The sequence below is a fragment of the Borostomias antarcticus genome (assembly GCF_949987555.1).
Source record: "Borostomias antarcticus genome assembly, chromosome: 5".
Classification (NCBI taxonomy): domain Eukaryota; kingdom Metazoa; phylum Chordata; class Actinopteri; order Stomiiformes; family Stomiidae; genus Borostomias; species Borostomias antarcticus.
This window is the reverse complement of record NC_140238.1, coordinates 22124213-22145959: the sequence shown is the minus strand read 5'-3', so window position 1 is coordinate 22145959 and position 21747 is coordinate 22124213. Positions and strand designations below refer to the sequence as shown.

The 21747-nt window shown below is 47.4% G+C and overlaps 1 protein-coding gene across 1 annotated transcript in view; it reads left to right on the top strand.

Annotated features, from left to right (window-relative positions):
* Positions 1-4900: 4900 nt before the first annotated feature.
* Positions 4901-21747, top strand: part of iqck (IQ motif containing K) — a gene marked incomplete at its 5' end in the record, with an annotated part of 23199 nt that continues 6352 nt past the window's right edge. The window contains 7 exons of the mRNA XM_084439204.1: positions 4901-4952; positions 5065-5189; positions 6103-6250; positions 6486-6583; positions 8204-8256; positions 8587-8664; positions 9031-9115. Coding sequence (XP_084295330.1) covers positions 4901-4952; positions 5065-5189; positions 6103-6250; positions 6486-6583; positions 8204-8256; positions 8587-8664; positions 9031-9115 — 639 coding nt within the window. The remainder of the gene's footprint in view (positions 4953-5064; positions 5190-6102; positions 6251-6485; positions 6584-8203; positions 8257-8586; positions 8665-9030; positions 9116-21747) is intronic.

Below are 21747 nucleotides of genomic sequence, written 5' to 3'. Positions count from 1 at the left end.
TTACGATACAGATTAAATGACAGCCTGTTTGGAGTTGGAGTTGGAGTTTAGATGATATATGTTTGGATTTGGAGTTTGGATGATATATGTTTGGATTTTTGGACGAGAATGAACAGCAATTTTCTTTACTTTTATTCACAGTATGAGAAATAGACAGCGCACCACTGAGAGAGGAGTGTCCAGGGAGGTCTTGGAATTAGCAGCAAGGGATGTAGAGAGAGAATGGTCAGTTCGTGGAGTGGCAAAATCTTACTCTATTAGTAAGACCTCCCTGGCACGCTACATTGTAAAGAGGAGGGACTTGCAGGAGGCAGGGAAGAGACAGCTCCCAGATGTTGGCTACACCCGCCCTGTTCAGGCAGAGCCAGAGAGGGAGTTGAGGAACTACCTCCTAAAGGCAGCAGCAATATTTTATGGGCTAAGGCTAAGCCCAAGACAGGTAGGCCTAATTCAGGAGGTAGCCTAATAAATCATTTAAATGAATATGACTATGCATTATACTGAACTATGGACTGGAGCCTAGGCCTAGACATTAGGCTGTATACATTATCTACTAATTATGAATACAATTACAGCAGGCAGGAATTACAGTATAGGCCTATAGCCTACATTATGATAAGTACAATTATGCCTACAGTAAGTCTACAACAGGAACTATATAGGCTAGCCTAGGCTACTTTATAATAAATACAATTGCAGCAGGCATACAACAGGTAAAATAAAACATATTTCAATTAATTTGATTTACATTTGATTAAAAAAAAAAGTAATTAGCCTACTATTAGACCTACTGTACAACAATATAAAAAATGAATCAATGTTTTTTTAGGTGAGGATGCTGGCCTATGAATTGGCCAAGCAAAATGGATGCAAATATCCCCCATCCTGGGATACAGCTGGACTGGCAGGGAAGGACTGGATGACGGGCTTCCTGAAGCGGCATCCAGACCTGTCTCTAAGAGCTCCCCAGGCATCCAGACCTGTCCCTAAGAGCTCCCCAGGCATCCAGACCTGTCCCTAAGAGCTCCCCAGGCATCCAGACCTGTCCCTAAGAGCTCCCCAGGCATCCAGACCTGTCCCTAAGAGCTCCCCAGGCATCCAGACTAGGGCTGTAGGATTGTATCGATACAACGATGTATCGCGGTACGTAGTCTCGCGATACTGTATCGATCTTTCAGCCCGGAGTATCGATACAGCCGGGCGCTGTAAAATAAAAAAAAATAATAAAAAAAAATATTTAAATTTTTAAATCCAGTTTAAAAAGCATATTCTACAATATTAAGTTAAAAAAGCATACATATAAATAATTTTGAAAAACCATAAATACTACAATGTTGACAGTTTAAAAAGCATGGATATCAAATGTAAAATATTTATTAGCTAGCTCTCTGTCCAGTCATTGAGTTTGAGTTATCTATATAGTGCATTTGAGCCATTCAGTTTTCAGTCTTGAACACTTAAAATCTTTCAGTAAATGATGTGTGTATCGCAATACGTATCGTATCGTATTGTATCGTGACCTCTGTATCGTGATACGTATCGAATCGTGACCTGTGTATCGTGATGCGTATCGTATTGCGAAATCCAAGATGATATACAGCCCTAATCCAGACCTGTCCCTAAGAGCTCCCCAGGCATCCAGACCTGTCCCTAAGAGCTCCCCAGGCATCCAGACCTGTCCCTAAGAGCTCCCCAGGCATCCAGACCTGTCCCTAAGAGCTCCCCAGGCATCCAGACCTGTCCCTAAGAGCTCCCCAGGCATCCAGACCTGTCCCTAAGAGCTCCCCAGGCAAACAGCCTATCCCGGGCAACCAGTTTCAATCCCCACAACGTGGCCATGTTCTTCCACAACCTGGGATCTGTGATGGATCGTCACGCCTTCCAAGCTAAAGATGTCTGGAACGTGGCTGAGACTGGCGTGACGACTGTCCAGGTCCCAGACGGGATTGTGGCGAAGAAGGGCATGAAACAGCCACCCCTGGGCCTGCTACCAGCACCTCTGCCACCCCTGGGCCAGCTACCACCACCTGTGCCACCCCTGGGCCTGCTACCACCACCTGTGCCACCCGTGGGCTTACTACCACCAACTCTGCCACCCCTGGGCCTTCTGCCTACCCTGGGACTGCCACCACCACATGTGCCACCCCATCCACTTCATTTGGGCGTTTCAGCCCTGAGGCCCTTGGGACATTTGCACACCTGCCACTTTCGGCAAAACTGTATGAAATTGCAAAGGGCTGTGAATCTAGTTTTGGTGTCTATTTGTAGCTAACATACACAGGTAGGTAGGCTATAGTAAAATATTATTAAAAAACAAACAATAACATACAATTTTAAAATGAATACGCATAATGGCAAAAGTGTCCCAACGCGCCCCGCTCTCCCCCCTATCTCCTATCTGTTTTATCTCTTGGCACTCAGTTCTCAGCCGTTCCCGTGTCCCTGGCTTCTCTTTACTCCTCACATCTTCTCAGTTCCATCTCTTCTTTCTCCATTTCTCTCATCCCAGTCGGTAATGGGTCAGACTGGTCGAGCGCCTTGTCAAGTCCTACTTCCTCATCATCCGCAAGAATATCTAGGACAGATTACTTCCTGTCCGTCCATCCTCCACTTCCTGCCGTGGTACTGGGTGATCTAATTTAGTTTTCCACCTTCCTTGGAGATCTCTCTTTTCTGTTATCCTTCTCCACTTCATCCCTCCATCATGTCTTCTGTCTGTCTTGCTCTCTTGCATCTGCCTCCACCTTTTTTCCCTCTTTCCCTCAGTGTGGCAGTGATGTACTTCCTGTTGAACCACGTGAAGGACTGCCTCCAGAGTAATCTGGTTGGTCAGCTCTCCCAAGTCCGGCCTCCTCAGTGACCTGCTGGCCGAATCAGAAGACATGGCCCAGAGACATGAGGAGCCTGCAGACATGCAGCAGGTATGGGAAACGCCCCCCTGTCACGCGTGGACCAATCAGGCCCGGTGCACACAGTTGGCCTTGTTCGAACACTCCTAAAAGCTTGATTACTGGCTCGCCATTCTAACCGTCTACTGTACAGTGTTCTTGAGTTTCAGGAAGGTGCTTTTTAAATCCAATCTCTTTGTTGTTTTGGAGGGCATTTCTGCTTTATTGTATAGGACAGTATAGGTTGACTGGAAAGGTGGGAGAGAGAGAGAGGGAAGGACATGCATATTATTATTATTATTATTATTATTATTATTATTATTATTATTATTAACCAGTGTGTCCACTGTGTGATTCCTCAGGCGCTTCAGAAGGCCAGTCAGGTGATCACCGACATCAGAGAGACCCACTTGTGCTGAGGACTGACTCTGCCATCGTTGCATCGTGCATCAAGGAGGGTCCGCATCTGGGATCATTTCAGGAGGATTCAGATTTGCTCAAAGATTTGCTCATTGTTCAAATGCACTGTCATCATCGTTGCAGTCAGTTTAGGAGCTGTATCGGCTCAAAGACAAGACGAAGGATGTAGATATTGTAGGCCTATGTGAAAGCCAAATACTATGTGTGTGAGGGACAGACGTTTGCCAATATGAAAGTGCATTGTTGTGGTTAGCTACTGTGAGAATTTAGGACTTGTTCTGCTCATTTACAGTTACAGTGCATGAGTGGGTTTAGCAATATTAATACTACTCAAGGCTAAATCTACATCTCATCAGTCACCAGTATAAATGTATTCATGTACTTTGGAGTTTAAAATAAAAAGTTTATTTGCCATGTATATAACAGGTACAAGTGCATTGGAATTCTTGTAATCGCTTATCCTTACAGTATCTTATCAGCACTAAGCAGTTCCTCATTCCGGTCCTAGGTACTAGTTAGACATTAAAAGGTTCCCAAACTGGCAATTTACTATCCATAGTCTAGCAGTCTGTCAATTCTATCAATTTGATCCTCATCTACCTATCCAATCAGGGATGACTGTGACTGTGTCCTTGATATGGGTGAAATTAAATAACATTTAAGTACAGTTGTACAGTCTGTTGTTGTCTATTGTATATTTATATCAGGGAAACTTAGGGATGGCTTGTTCTGTGCATGCTACATTGAACAAAACAACCATACACCCTGTCTGGTGCTACTGTGTGATGTTAGGATTAGTATTGTATGGAAGTGAATTAATGAAGATAATAAAATGTTTGTAATTAACAATATTTCTGACATGGCAACATGCTGTTGGTTTATAAAGCACTGAATGGTCTAGGGCCAAAATATATTTCTGATCTGCTCATATGCTATGAACCATCCAGACCCCTCAGGTCGTCTGGCACAGGTCTGCTTTCTGTCCCCAGAGTTAAAACAAAACATGGAGAAGCAGCATTCAGTTTTTATGCTCCACATATCTGGAACAAACTTCCAGAAAACTGCAGGTCTGCTGCAACTCTTGGTTCTTTTAAAACAAGCCTGAAGACTTTTCTTTTTGCCACTGCTTTCTAAGAGGAGCTATGTTTATCAGTATACTGCACTGTAACTTTTATTCCTGTATTCTATTTGTCCTGCTTTTTGTTTAAATGTCTATAATGACTTGCTTTTTGTTTTAATGCTTTTAATTTGTCCTGCCTTTTGTTTTAAATGTCTTTAATGTCTTGCTTTTTGTTTTAATGCTTTTAATGTCTCATGTAAAGCACCTTGAATTGCCCTGTGGCTGAAATGTGCTATATAAATAAACTTGCCTTGCCTTGCCTAGATGATATAGCCTACGAACTCAGACCGAATGTCTAGCATGTAAAATGATGAGAATCGAAGGAATATATGTTATTGGGATCTCTTAGAGGACTCAAACTAAGGGGTGTTACTTTCAATTTTGCCAAAGAAATGAGAGAGAGAGAGAGAGAGAGATGTAAGGGAGACGTACTTCCTTGACAACCAGTGCGTTCTTAGCAACCGGGCAGAAAATGGCTAAAATCATCGGAGCGAAGAAATCGTTGTGGCAACAAGTGTGTGATGGTAAGCTAGCATTCACTAATGTGGTATTATCGTGTATTAACTTTCATGTACTGTCTTAGACCGCAGTGGACGTAGCTAGAGCAAACATGCCCTGTGTGTCTGTCTATACCAGAGTACTCTGCGGAGCGGCCCAATCCGCCCAGCGCCGGGTCAGACAGCGGTTCCGTGAGCTCCCATGTCTCACAGTACAGCGCCAGCAAACACAGCCCAGTCTTCTACGGACTCATGACAGCCAAGGTGATGAGTTTACACTAGAATAAGTCACTGGAGTTCAATGGAAGAGAGAGAGAGAGAGAGAGAAAGAGAGAGAGAGAGAGAGAGAGAGAGAGAGAGAGAGAGAGAAAGAGAAAGAGAGAGAGATTAGTATCAGATAAGGCCTGGTTGCCCAATGCCCAGTACAGAGGAAATGTTGTTGTACCAGAGAGAGAGAGAGAGAGACTATCAGACCAAAAACTGAAGTCATCAGATAAGGCCTGGTTGAAGTCATCAGATAAGGCCTGGTTGAAGTCATCAGATCAGGCCTGGTTGAAGTCATCAGATCAGGCCTGGTTGAAGTCATCAGATAAGGCCTGGTTGCCCAATGCCCAGTACAGAGGAAAGGTTGTTGTGCCATCTGTGTTCAGGAGAGTTGGAGACAGAACTGCATTTCCTCCTACACTGAGAAATACACAAGAGAAAAACAAGAGAAACTTTCTTCCCCAAAATTACACAGAAATGCGCAGAATTCGAAACCCAATCAGAACAAAAATGTTTTTTGTTTGCCCAATAAATAGCCTAACTTTTAGGAGAGGAGAAGAATTGTGCCTCTAAGTGGCAACTTGCCACAGCGGGACAGCCAGTAGCACATTGACCCCTATTCATTTTGAGCATTTTGAGTTTCTTTATATAAACATACTTATTATAAACATACTTAGTTATTCTTTCCATTTATTACATATGATACAGCAATTCTTATTTGTATAATATATTTGTATAATAAATATAATGTTATCTCTGTTTTTGTTATTTAGTAGATAGATAGTTCTATGATTTTTAGATAGTAGAGTCATAGTTCTACTGTATGCTTTGGCAATATTTACTGTGTATTTCACTGCCAATAAAGCTTGTTGAATTGAATGAAATGGACTAATTCAGATGTTGGTGTGTGTAGGTGGCTGTGGATGACGACCCTCTGAGGAGTGTGGACCCCCTGCTGTGCCACCCTGCACTCGCTGGCTACGCCGTCCTGGACCAGCGCCCGTCCTCCGGTCAGAGACGTCCTCCGTCAGCCTCCTCCTCCACGCCCCAGCTCCACCAACGTGAGCTCACCGCCCACGGACTGTCCTGTTGGTTAAGACCCGCTTAAATTATGCCCTATGATTAGGCTATAAGATTGAGCCTGTTCTCTGAAATGTTAAATGTGCTTGTGTGTGTGTGTGTGTGGCACCCTGTACGTGCCTGTGTTTATCTGTGTGCATGCTGCTATGTGTTTGCGTCATTCGTATGTGTGTGTGTGTGTGTGCGTGCGTGCGTGTGTGTGTGTGTGTGTGTCAGGCCCTATCAGCAGGTTCCTACAGGAGGCCGTGTTCCCGGTGCTGCTGCCCGGCCTGGAGGCCATGTTGAGAGAGGCTGAGAGACTCCGCTGTCTGGAGGTCCACCACACACCACTCAACACAGCCTCAACACATGACTCAACACAGTCTCAACACACCTACATACATGCACCAGTCTCACCACACAGCCTCAACACTCCTACATACATGCACCAGTCTCACCACACAGCCTCAACACACCTACATACATGCACCAGTCTCACCACACAGCCTCAACACACCTACATACATGCACCAGTCTCACCACACAGCCTCAACACACCTACATACATGCACCAGTCTCCCAACACAGCTTCAACACACCTACATACATGCACCAGTCTCACCACACAGCCTCAACACACCTACATACATGCACCAGTCTCACCACACAGCCTCAACACACCTACATACATGCACCAGTCTCCCAACACAGCTTCAACACACCTACATACATGCACCAGTCTCACCACACAGCCTCAACACACCTACATACATGCACCAGTCTCCCAACACAGCATCAACACACGTACAGTCAGCGACTTGCACAGATAGACACTAGGTGGTGCTAGAGCACCTGCCCTTTGGACCAGGCAACTGCCCTTCTGAAAGTTAGTTTTTTGTTACTTTTTCCCTTTTTTTGTTTTTTTTTACAGTGTACTGTATGTGGCCCATGGTGACCCTAACCCTCAGTTGCCAAACTATAACTTGCATTTATTTGTCTCTGTTGTGAAGTAAGTCTCATACAGCGCCAAACAGCTGAGCCTAAATTAGCCGACTGCCCACCTGCTTAACAAGCTAGACTCTAGTCATAATCAATTAATGGATTTAACGTAATGATGACCACCACATGACCAATGGCGGTAGAATATGTTGCTGGTAAAGCATGTGGAGCTATCAGTATACTTTAGCTGAATATTAAGTATTTTGTAGAAACCTTAGGTTTACATTAGGCTACATATAGTAATTAACACTTGCAGTAATCTACTTGCCAAATGACAAATTGCCTGCAGAAAAAGTAGCCGTCTGGCTTGTTGTAATGTCACCAAGCAGTCATATCCATACTGTTGGTCTATTTCTGGGAGATTAACCCTTAATTATCATGCACAGCAGAACATTGATTTAGCTCATTTAAATAAATATGCAATTATGTACATGTGCCTGTAATGTTTTTTTTTTTTTTTTTTTTACATCTCACACTACTATAATAAGGCAGCCGGCGGTTCCGTGTGCCGCACAAGGTGCTTTTATTTTTCACTGAGCACCTGCCCCCCAAAATGTCTGTGCCAGCCACTGCGTATAGAACACGCTGCTCCCAACAGGCCTGCCCCACACTACAGCACACACACTTCCACAATCCAGTCTGGCTCATGGTGTTTTTGGACGGTCAGACAGAAATGTGGGTCAGTTTCCAGACTAATTTAAGGCGATCTTACTGTACATGACTCATGTGGTAATCAGTTTGGTGAGTGACAGGATATTCTGAACGGGTATCGCCTTAAACTGCACAGCCCTAGAACTGGCCCAGTGTCCATTCATTCTACATTAACAGTAGGCTACTGTCCACAGTACAACAGCACAGTCATATAGCGTGCTTTAGGCCTACAGGGCATTGTCATATTATGAAAATATTCATTGTTGCCGTGATTGAATATCTGTTATCTCCTTGATCTGTTTCAGAGGAAAAGAACAGCATTTCATGCCTGTGACTTCCTGACTCAGTGGCTGTACAAGTGAGTTATTCTGTCTGCAGCGCTATCTAATTTAATCTTATCAAACGTTTGGACTCTGGTCGGCGTATGAACTCAGTGCCACCTCTTCATGCCTGTTTTGAGTGCTGAGCCTTTGCCAGTACAATCTAATTGTGCCGTTTCTAAATATCACAGTTATGTAATCTGTCTGGGCCAGTTGGGGTGAGAGGGAGCGGAATTCTCTTGTCATTTGTTATTGACTAGTGTTATCTTTCTCCCACACTCTTTATCTCTATATCGCTCTTTCTCTGACACTTTATCTTTCTCTGTCTGTCCTTCTCTCTCTCTCTCTCTCTCTCTCCCTCCATACAGCAGGAACCCCTGCCGGCGGGAACAGGCCCCGGTGGACTTCTATGACATCCCCTTCGTTAAGGACTGGCTCAGCGCACAGTGAGTCTTGCCACCTTGTGACTGACAGACGCAGCGGTGACGCGTTCAGACGTGCACGCAGGGGCCAGGGGGTCGCTTCACATCGCTGGCCGTGGGCCGGATTCACCGGAGCACGCACTTGTGTGTCACAAAAGCATGGACACGTTCACCCACACACACCCACTGTGATGTTGTGTTCCTTTTTCTACTACAGTCCAAGGGTTGACTCAACTCCGTCTCTCCCTCCCTCCCTCTCTTTCCTTCTCTCTCCCTCCCTCTCCCTCTCTCCGTCCCTCCCTCTCTCTCTCTCCCTCCCTCTCTCTCTCTCTCTCTCTCCCTCCCTCTCTCTCTTTCCCTCTCTCTCCCTCCCTCCCTCCCTCCGTCCAGCCCGCGGCCTCCCGTCCCTCTCTCTCTGCTGCTGTCATCCCAGCAGGCGGCGCTGCTCATCCAGGCTTTCTGGCGGGGATACAAGGTGAGGGATGAGGGGAGAAAACCTGGACGATTGTAGTTTGCAAAGGGTGAAATGCCCCTCCAGCCCCTTGTGTGTGTGTGTGTGTGTGTGTGTGTGTGTGTGTGTGTGTGTGTGTGTGTGTGTGTGCAGAGACGTGCAGTGGATGTTAGAGGGGCAGGGGCGAAAGTTTCAAATTAAAAATGTTACCTTAATTAGCAGAATATGTCATGTAAATGTAAGGGTACTGTGCTGTTTTGAACATTTAGCCCCATTTGTGGTCTGTCTACTATGAACCTGAAACATTGAGCCCATAATTTCACTGATTGTTCCAGTATTGAGCTAGCTGCAGTTTTTATGCAGGCTCTCACCTAGCTACAATGGAAGTCAATGGGGCATACGTAAATGCGTAGGCCTACTTATATTAGATAATTTAGTTGTGATAACTATACCTGCTATTGTATAGCCTACTTTCCTGTCACAGTAGAGGGTGGGGGAGCTATAGGTTGCCACTGTGATGAAGATACATTACTCTAAAGCAATCCAGTAGAATGGTTAATGGCTACAATACACATTGCACTGTCACTGTTTAATGATGATATTAGAGAACATTTAGCCTATTTTCTTTAATTGGTCAGAGAGAGAGGGGGGGGGGTGAGTACCTAGCTAATATTAGGCTACCTAGCTAATAGGCTACATTAGCTAACTAGCTACCGACACAATAAGACAACATTAAAACTCATGAGGGACTCAAACAGAGAGATTCTCAAGTTAGGGCTAATAGCCTACTAGCAAAAATTAAAGCACATCAATACATCACTATAAAACGAAAATGAACATGCTTAGGCCTACTAATGTTAGCCAGTGGCCAAATATCTGTAACATGCCTGTGTTTGCCTCAAAAAGACATTTACTCGACTGACTGACTGACTGACTGATTCTCACGACTATCGAGTGCCTAGGCCAGGGGTGGCCAACCAGTCAGACACTAAGAGACACAAAAATTACTGTGGTACCACCCAGAGCCACACCATATATACCAGCGTTTCTCAACCTTTTTTTCAGTCACCGCACCCTTCATAAGTACTTAAAATCCCAAGGCACCCCAGTCTAAAATAAGAAGAAAAACATTATTGTCCATTAAATATACATTTAAAGTTAATTTATTTAAAATTAATACATACAACAAGATATTTTCTGACATAATATATTTTGGACTGGGCTGGGTTAGGCTGGACTGGGCTGGGTTAGGCTGGGCTGGGTTAGGCTGGACTGGGCTGGGTTAGGCTGGGCTGGACTGGGCTGGGTTAGGCTGGGCTGGACTGGGTTAGGCTGGACTGGACTGGACTGGGCTGGGTTGGGCTGGGTTAGGCTGGACTGGACTGGGCTGGGTTAGGCTGGACTGGGCTGGGCTGGGTTAGGTTGGACTGGGCTGGGTTGGGCTGGGCTCGAGATTTGAGGCTTTGAAATGTCCCAATGATGTCTGGCATATCAGACAGAATGGCTTACCATTACGTTCTATGAAGAAAAAATTACTCTCCCCACTTGGGTAAAAAATGTCCTGTGTTCGTCTTCATATTTTCTTTTAGCTGCGCATTTCTTTCCAGCCATTCTTTGGTTGTGTACAGTAGCCTAGGCTACGTTAGCTTTTGTCGTACAAGAGAATGACCCACGCAAAGCAAATTATTTTGTTTACAATAGGTGCGTTTACATGACAAATATTTTTAAATCTGGTTGATTTCAAGCTGATTTCAGATTGAGCGTATACATGGGATACAAAGTAAACTGGTTGGATGTTTACATGCGACAACGAAACAAATGTTTCGAACGCGCACGCAGCCGTGAGTGATTGCGTTACGATGGTTACAAACAGCTGACTACGGAACTGTCGAGCGTGCCTTGATTAGTCAAGTCTTGAACATGCGCAAAATGAACGCAGAACGCAGCATCAATCCGTTTCAAGGTAGTATACATGACGGACCAAACGGTTTCGAAAAGGTTTAAACTACCTCCTTGAAAGCGATTGGAATTTCAATCGGGTTGGGGCATTTCAGTCGGATTGAGGTGTTTATATGACATATTTTCAATCGGTTTGGTCTTCCAAACCTATTTGAAACCGATTCAAACTGTCCATGTAAACGCACCTAATAATTTTGTTACCAAGGTGATTTGCTACCTATATGGTTGGTTTGAAGTGGTTCTCACGCGACTTCCTCACTAGCGAAACGAATCATGATTTTATGACAAATCTGCAATAAACTAAAATGGGCGGGAAGAAATGCACAGCGAAACTAGAGAGAGAGAAACATTCTTATGGAATGAATGAATTTATTTTTTAATGAAAGGATGGAAGAGCCGCAAGCCAACTTTTTTGGGGGGATGGAGGAGCCGCACATTGACGGTCAAAGAGCCGCGGGTTGGCCTAGGCTATCGCGTACAGGTGCATTTGTTTCGTGCGCGCGCTGCGGTAGCTATAGGAAAACAAGAGAGTGTAGGTAGGGCATCGCCAGAGAGTAACAAATTATTTTCCAACCTGATATTTTGATTCAATCAAAATCTGTTAGGCAGGGCAGCCGCTGCGCAACAATAATTTATTTATTTTAAAAAGGTTTAGCCTGCAGAAAAAAGGCACTTATCTATGTGAGGCGAAAAAGGCAGGGTCCCTCGCCCCCCTTAAGGTCTGAGTGTAGGCCTACGTGCCTGTGTGTGCCATATTGCCTACAGGCAAACGGGCTGGGGAGAGGGGCTAGCGAGGACATCTATAATAGCCTAAACGCGTTGTAGCCTAATAATCCCGTCGGGTTGAAAAGCCCGGTGTACACAGTATTATTATTCGGCGCTGTGTTATGTCATCGGAGACACTCCGCTTAATTCCTTCCTGTGAGAGGGCGTTCTGCGGTGATGTTCCTCTAGGCCCGGCTAAATATAGACGCGCGGGCAGACGCCACCAAACATAACCGTCGCTACTCGCTGGCTCCCCAGACGAACACCCCTCACCAGACAAAAACTTTATTTCTCTCAGATATTATACAGACAACAGTTGTTATTTTCTATGTCCGCGATGCCACAAAAGATTCATTTTAGCGTGCTGCTCTGTCATGGCGTGGGCAAATCGGCCGTGCTCGCGTGAATTACGAAGCGCCCAGGGCAGGAAGCCAGCTGTGTTGGTGTCAGGTCTAATCACTCCCGGGAGCCGTCTGAAAAAGCGAGAAAGCAGCCGAAGTGCGGGTTCGGTGTCCCAAAGCAGCCGGCCTGACACTAGAGGGCAGCGGCGGGTCGCTTTGCGGTCCTTCGCGCCGTCCTATGTGTGATTCCGTCTTCGGGCGGCAGGTGGCGATATTGAGGCGTTCCTCTCTCCAGTCCTCTGTGCGTTTCTTGCCAGTGAGGCTCAGGAGGGCGAGAGATGGCACTGCAGCCCTCGAGGGGGTTTGGGGTGAGAGAGTGGAAGGGGGGGTGAAACTGGAGGAGGTGGGGGGAGGAGTGAAAACGTTTTATCTGTGCTCTGGAGAGGAGGAGAGACTGGTTCTACCCTCCTGTGGTGGGGGCTTTGGGGTGGGGTGGGGGGTTACGGGCTGGGTCCGAGACTCTGAGGATGTGGGACACTTTTGATGGGGTGGTGGGGGGGTTGATTGGGGCTTTGGTTGGCGGGGGGGGCTGTCCAGGACAGACACTGGGAGGCTGAAGGAGGAGGCGTTGGGGCTGGGCTGACAGACAGCGGCGTGTGTGAGTGTTGCGGTAGGACCCTGAAGGACGGCGGAGTGTGTCACAACTGGGTTGTTTTGTTACCTTGGGGCCGAAAGCCGCCTCCCCTCCCTCCCCTCTCCTCGGCCAGCCGAGCTGAGACAAGGACAGGAAACAAACACACACACACACACACACACACTTTGAACCAGAGAGAGGGAGAGATGCAGCATCATGCTTCAGAGGTCAGATTGAGTGTGTGTGTGTGTGTGTATGTGTGTGTGTGAGAGAGAGAGAGAGAGAGAGAGAGTGTGTGTGTGCTCAGCAGGATGTAAACAGTGTGACTGATGCAATCCCTCTCCTCCAGATTCTCACCTCCAGCCTTCATCCAGCACACTCTTCATCCATCCAACACACTCTTCATCCAGCACACTCTTCATCCATCCAACACACTCTTCATCCAGCACACTCGTCATCCATCCAACACACTCTTCATCCATCCAACACACTCTTCATCCATCCAACACACTTCATCCATCCAGCACACTTTTCATCCATCCAACACACTCTTCATCCATCCAACACACTCTTCATCCAACACAATCTTCATCCATCCAACACACTCTTCATCCATCCAACACAATCTTCATCCATCCAACACACTCTTCATCCATCCAACACACTTCATCCATCCAGCACTCTTCATCCATCCAATACACTCTTCATCCATCCAACACACTCTTCATCCAACACACTTCATCCATTCAACACACTCTTCATCCTTCCAACACACTCTTCATCCATTCAACACACTCTTCATCCATTCAACACACTCTTCATCCATGCAACACACTCTTCATCCAGCACTAGGGTTGCAAAGGGGCGGAAAATCTACAGTAAATTTCCGGAAAGTTTCCGGAATTTATCATGGGAAGTTAAAGTCGCACTGAAATGAAAAAAGCATTCTGTCCCATTTTGGTTCCCATAATTGGTCAATGTGTTCACCTATTCAACGATGTATGCCAAACAATTTACTAAATTCTACATTTGTTGTAATCTTATATCAAAGTATATAATTTCTTACTTCCTGGAAAACGGTAGGTCACGTGCAATTACGACAACAGGTACCTTAGATTTTAGGCCAATAATCTCACGACATCCACACGTCAATCAACGCTATGCTTCTATCGTATCTGTCTAAAATTCTTAAAACCCGTCCACTTGTCAATGTTCCAATCAAATTCCTCTAAACATTATGTCCCACCCTCATACTGTAGCTTGTTTGCGTCGGAAATACGTCAAACTACTGAACCAACACACTCTTCATCCAACACACTCTTCATCCAACACACTCTTCATCCATCCAACATACTCTTCATCCATACAACACACTCTTCATCCAACACACTCTTCACCCAATACACTCCTCATCCAACACACTCTTCATTCAACACACTCCTCATCCAACACACTCTTCATCCAACACACTCCTCATCCAACACACTCTTCATCCAATACACTCCTCATCCAACACACTCTTCATCCAATACACTCCTCATCCAACACACTCTTCACCCAATACACTCCTCATCCAACACACTCTTCATTCAACACACTCCTCATCCAACACACTCTTCATCCAACACACTCCTCATCCAACACACTCTTCATCCAATACACTCCTCATCCAACACACTCTTCATCCAATACACTCCTCATCCAACACACTCTTCATCCAATACACTCCTCATCCAACACACTCTTCATCCAACACACTCTTCATCCAATACACTCCTCATCCAACAATCTCTTCATCTAATACACTCTTCATCCAACAATCTCTTCATCTAATACACTCCTCATCCAACAATCTCTTCATCCAGCACGCTCGTCCTGCCTCGTTTAGTACCCTTCTGTCCTGTTCTCCTTGTCTGATCCCCAACCCCCCCCCCCCTCTCTTTGCCCCCCTCTCTGCCCCCCCCCTCTCTCAGCACAGTTATGTAACCTGTCTGACGCAGCACCCTGCTGCAGAGGAGTGTTTGTGTGAACAAGAGAGAGAGAGAGTGTGTGTGTGTGTGTGTGTGAGAGAGAGAGAGAGAGAGAGAGAGAGAAATAGAAAGTGTGTATGTGAGAGAGGTAGAGTGTGTGTGTGTGTGTGCGTGTGTGCGCCACATCAGACACATACATATGTCACTGCATCTAAGCCCCATAATATCGCCCAACAGTCAACATTAATGTTCCTAAGCGCTCCAACTCTGAGCTCTATAATGGGACCCTACGTCCAAACACATTACATAATCTGCTTTACACACAGCGATATCCCCCCTAACGCCACTATTTTATAATCCAACGAGCTGGGCTTGCCATGTCGTTTTACGGTCCTACAGTACCAAGTAAAAACATCAACTCGACGGTACTCTACCATAACTGCCACCAGAGCTTGACTTGGACTGAGAAAGGTGCCGGTAGTTTATATTTAGGAACACTATACTTTGGAGCTGATATTCTAGAAGTGCTGCAGTCAGGAGTCTCAAGCAGTGGGAACGTTTTGAGGCACGGAGAAGCCCTGGACCCCATATAGACCCCTGAACCCCATATAGACCCCTGGACCCCATATAGACCCCTGGACCCCATATAGACCCCTGAACCCCATATAGACCCCTGGACCCCATATAGACCCCTGGACCCCATATAGACCCCTGAACCCCATATAGACCCCTGGACCCCATATAGACCCCTGGACCCCATATAGACCCCTGAACCCCATATAGACCCCTGGACCCCATATAGACCCCTGGACCCCATATAGACCCCTGGACCCACCATATAGACCCCTGGACCCCATATAGACCCCTGAACCCCATATAGACCCCTGGACCCACCATATAGACCCCTGGACCCCATATAGACCCCTGGACCCACCATATAGACCCCTGGACCCCATATAGACCCCTGAACCCCATATAGACCCCTGGACCCACCATATAGACCCCTGGACCCCATATAGACCCCTGGACCCACCATATAGACCCCTGGACCCCATATAGACCCCTGAACCCCATATAGACCCCTGGACCCACCATATAGACCCCTGGACCCCATATAGACCCCTGAACCCCATATAGACCCCTGGACCCCATATAGACCCCTGGACCCACCATATAGACCCCTGGACCCCATATAGACCCCTGGACCCCATATAGACCCCTGGACCCCATATAGACCCCTGAACCCCATATAGACCCCTGGACCCCATATAGACCCCTGAACCCCATATAGACCCCTGGACCCACCATATAGACCCCTGGACCCCATATAGACCCCTGGACCCACCATATAGACCCCTGGACCCCATATAGACCCCTGGACCCCATATAGACCCCTGGACTCACCATATAGACCTCTGGACCCACCATAATAGACCCCTAGACCCACCATATAGACCTCTGGACCCACCATATAGACCCCTGGACTCACCATATAGACCCCTGGATCCCATATAGACCCCTAGACTCACCATATAGACCCCTGGACCCACCATATAGACCCCTGGTCTCACCATATAGACCCCTGGACTCACCATATAGACCAGTGGACCCCATATAGACCCCTGGACTCACCATATAGACCCCTGGACCCACCACAGACCACAGGGCCCTGTACTGGACTAACTGGACCCCTGGACCCCATATAGACCCCTGGACCCACCATATAGACCCCTGGACCCCATATAGACCCCTGGACCCCATATAGACCCCTGGACCCACCACATAGACCCCTGGACCCACCATATAGACCCCTGGACTCACCATATAGACCCCTGAACCCCATATAGACCCCTGGACCCACCATATAGACCCCTGGACCCACCATATAGACCCCTGGACTCACCATATAGACCCCTGGACCCCATATAGACCCCTGGACCCACCATATAGACCCCTGGACCCACCATATAGACCCCTGAACCCCATATAGACCCCTGGACCCACCATATAGACCCCTGGACCCACCATATAGACCCCTGGACTCACCATATAGACCCCTGGACTCACCATATAGACCCCATATAGACCCCTGGACCCACCATATAGACCCCTGGACTCACCATATAGACCCCTGGACTCACCATATAGACCCCTGGACCCACCATATAGACCCCTGGACCCACCATATAGACCCCTGGACTCACCATATAGACCCCTGGACCCCATATAGACCCCTGGACCCCATATAGACCCCTGGACCCACCATATAGACCCCTGGACTCACCATATAGACCCCTGGACCCACCATATAGACCCCTGGACTCACCATATAGACCCCTGGACCCCATATAGACCCCTGGACCCACCATATAGACCCCTGGACCCACCATATAGACCCCTGGACTCACCATATAGACCCCTGGACCCCATATAGACCCCTGGACTCACCATATAGACCCCTGGACCCACCATATAGACCCCTGGACTCACCATATAGACCCCTGGACCCCATATAGACCCCTGGACCCACCATATAGACCCCTGGACTCACCATATAGACCCCTGGACCCACCACAGACCACAGGGCCCTGTACTGGACTAACCTGGGCAGGTGGAGTCCGAGGAAGATTCTGTGAGGAAAGTTATGAATAGGCTGTCCAATGAAATAATGGGATGGGATTTGAGCGTGTGGCTTTGAAGTGAATGAGAGAGGGAGGGCTTTTATGGTAATAGATTAGATCGATAGAGAGATAGAGAGAGTTTTCTGCTGCATTGTAGATTTACAGCACACACAAAGAGATCACACATAATCAGTCAACAGTCAACACTCTCACAGCTGAAACACACTTATTAGTCTAACTCAGGTTTTAGCTAGCCTATAGTGATGTCAATCCCAGGCCTAACCCAACCTAACCCAAGCTAACTCATGCCAACCTAACCCGGGGCAGCTGTAGCTCAGTTGGTAGAGCGGGTCGTTCAATGATCGAAGGGTCAGTGGTTCGAATCCCAGCTCCGACTGTCCACATGTCGAAGTGTCCTTGAGCAAGACAACCCTAACCCCAAATTGCTCCCAATAAGCAGGTTAGCATCTTGCATGGCAGCTGCCGCCATTGGTGTGTGTGTGAATGAGAGTAAAGGTGTAAAGTGCTTTGAGTGCCGCTAAGGTGGAAAAGCTCTATATATAAGTGCAGTCCATTTACCATTTAACCCAACCCGGTTCAGCCTAGCTCAGATAAGAGGCTGGCTGTCTCAGGCCTGTGGTTGGTTGTCTCTGTGGTGCCAGGCTAGTCTAGAGCATGGGATCCCAAACTCCATCAATGTGGGCCTCCCCTCTGAAAACAGTGACACACCTGCACCCCCCCAACCCAAATTTGACCATTTTGCAAGGCAGCGCTAGCTAGCCTATAACATTACACAGCTAAATTAGCTCGGTGGCACCTGCTGTTGCTAGTTAACGTTATGACGTTTTCGCACAATACATTCATGCCTGCAGGGGGAGACTCTCTCTGCACTATCCGCAAATTTAGTATACATCTCTCCCATTATTTATTTCGATTTTGTTTTCGTTTTCTTTTCTTTTTTAACCATCCCTCCGCGCCTCTCCTGAATTTCTTTGGGACCCCCCAAGGGAGGCCCGCCTCACAGTTTGGGAATGCCTGGTCTAGAGACTTGTTCTATCAATATGGGACAGGAGAATAATCTGTATTACCCCCTGATATACGCACACACACACACACACACACACAGGCCCAGATGAGCCCAGGCGAGGCAGCCTTCTAGCTAGCCAGTTTCCTCGGCAGGAGAAGTGGGTCTGTGATTCCGGCTGAGCGATTCACATTAGTCCCGCCCCCCTGGAGCTCTAATGGTGGGATGGATGAGCGGCCATGGAAAACAAGGCCGTCAGTGTGCTCACAACAGCCACAGTGTCCCGTCCTTCCGCCAGCCAGGCCTGAGCAGTGACAGGGGACCGGGGTGATTCATAACCAGGCTTTCAGGAGCTCTGGGGCCTGGCCTCACCTCCCTCCAGAGGCTGGGGCCTGGCCTCACCTCCCTCCAGAGGCTGGGGCCTGGCCTCACCTCCCTCCAGAGGCTGGGGCCTGGCCTCTCCTCCCTCCAGAGGCTGGGGCCTGGCCTCACCTCCCTCCAGAGGCTGGGGCCTGGCCTCACCTCCCTCCAGAGGCTGGGGCCTGGCCTCACCTCCCTCCAGCGCACCTCACCATCCCTGCTGTAGGGGGGGTGGGGGGGGGGTCTCTTGATCTCCCTGGCTCTTCCTGTTCCTGTGTGCTGCCCCAGGCTGATACATAACTGGCTAGCTGTCTGTCTGTCTGTCTGTCTGTCTGTCTGTCTGTCTGTCTGTCTGTCTGCCTGCCGGTCTGTCTATCTGTCTAAACTCGACTCAAATTGTATTTATAAAGCACATTTAAAACAACCTAGGTTGGCCAAAGTGCTATACAGCTCCAGAGCAACAAAACACACAGCACGCAACAGAACACTACGATACATCATATACACACACAATAAGCAATGATTGTCTGTCTGTCTCCTCTCTATAGGAAGCTGTTGTTAGCTCTGTTGCAGACTGACCTCAGTGTTCTATCTCTCTGCCAACCAGGAGGACAGCTCTGTCTTACAGACGGCTTGATAGAGGCTGGTGTGTGTGTGTGTGTGTGTGTGTGTGTGTGTGTGTGTGTGTGTGTGTGTGTGCGCGCCAGCTTCTTAAGGCTGCTGGTGAGAGCTTTTGCTCAGTCAGAGCGAAAATGCCAGCAGGGATTAAGTAGGACTGGGTCCCACTCTGGTTTCTTGTGGTTCTGCTATTGCTGTGTGTGTGTGTGTGTGTGTGTGTGTGTGTGTGTGTGTGTGTGTGTGTTTGTGCGTGATGTCTCGCTCATTTATATAATCATGTTTGAAATGCCCACACTTCACATACACACACACACACACACACAGCATGGTATAACTCTCTCACGTGTACACTAAAACACACACACTCACACTCACGTGTGCACTAATACGCGTGATACACGCATTGCCAAAATATCATTATTAAAGGCACCCTCACAATTAGACATAGGAAAAACACTCTCCCTTAACCACACATACGCACACACACACACTCACATGTACAAACACACTCACGGCACTAGACTGAATCTGCTCCCCTCAACAATACTCTCACCCTGTACTAACTAGCTGCATTGACACACACAGACACAGACAGGCATCAGAACACAATTACGCTCACACACACACACACACTCGACCCCTCCCCTCTCCTCTCCTCTCTCTCTCTCTCTCTCTCTCTCTCTCTCTCTCTCCTTCTCTGCGAGCACCACACCCACCCACACCGGTCGGCGCAAAAACATGACGGACAAGCCCCCCCCACCCCCCCTCTCATTTCCATCTCTACGGTATCTCCCACCGGCAGCTGAGGCTGGATCGTCGTCCTGACACCCTCTGAATTAACCATCGCCCCCCGTTCCTCCTTCATCATCATCACCGTGCCATAGCTTATGTAAGAGACCCACTTTCACACACACACGCACGAACACACACACGCACACACACACTCACGCGCACAAAGAGCTACAGTGAACCACTCCAAGGGCCACTATGCAGGCGGAGATGGTCGGGAGAAACGAGACAGAGCAGGGTTGAGAGACGGAGGGAGGGAGGGGTGGTGAGAAGGAATAGAACAGCAACGTGAGAGGAGGAGGAGGAGGAGGAGGAGAGGAGAAGAATGGACAGCAGGAGAGGGAGAGGAGGGGAGGGAGTCTGAGAAAAGAGAGCGGAGAGAGGAGGAGGGACGGGGGCGAGAGAGAGAGAGAGAGAGAGAGGGGGGGGGGGGGGGTTGGGGGGTGGTTGAGGGGCATTCTTTATTCAGCCATTTGTAACCTCTCTGAAAGCCTGGAGCCCACACAGAAATCCAGGAGCTAGAACAGGGATCTCCTTCATCAGGCAACAAAAACATTCTCTCCCCTCTCTCTCTCTTTTTCTCTCTCTGTCTCTCTCCCTCTCTCTGCTCTCTCTTTCTTTCTGCCCCCCCCCTCTCTGTCTCTCTCTCTCACAATCCCTCTCTCTCTTACACTAATTCTCACTACTGACTCTCTCTATTCATGTCCACCTCTCTCTCAAGCACACACACACACACACACACACACTTCCATCCGCCCACCTCCGTGCAGGTGTGTGTCTAGTGGGGCTGGGTATTGGCAAGCACCTGATGATACGATTGCATTGCGATACATTGCAATATTCTACGTAATGTACTGAAAATGTTAAAATCCATCTGAAAGTACAACTTCTCCCTGGAGGTGATCCTGAGGGTGGAGGGAATGTGAGGGCATTTTAAATCCACTCAAAATATAATCAAATAATTTAATGAAATTGATACGAGGGGCTGTAAAATCGATACGGTATCATGGAAAAAAACAATCACAGTACTGAGCTGTATGGATTTTTAGTTGAGTGCATGTTTATGCTGGAGCTGCTGGGTCACAGGGGAGGGGACACTGGGACCAACTGTCTGTAGATGTTTATACTGCTGCCAGTGGATGGTTTGTATTATAACGTCCTATAACACCCTATAACGTCCTATAACACCCTATAACGTCCTATAACACCCTATAACGTCCTATAACATCCAATAATGTCCTATAACACCCTATAACGTCCCATAACACCCTATAACGTTCCATAACATCCTATAATGTCCTATAACATCCTATAACGTCCTATAACATCCAATAATGTCCTATAACACCCTATAACGTCCTATAACATCCAATAATGTCCTATAACACCCTATAACGTCCCATAACACCCTATAACCTTCCATAACATCCTATAATGTCCTATAACACCCTATAATGTCCTATAATGCCCTATAACGTCCCATAACACCCTATAATGTCCCATAACACCCTATAACGTCCCATAACACTCTATAATGTCCTATAACATCCTATAATGTCCTATAACACCCTATAA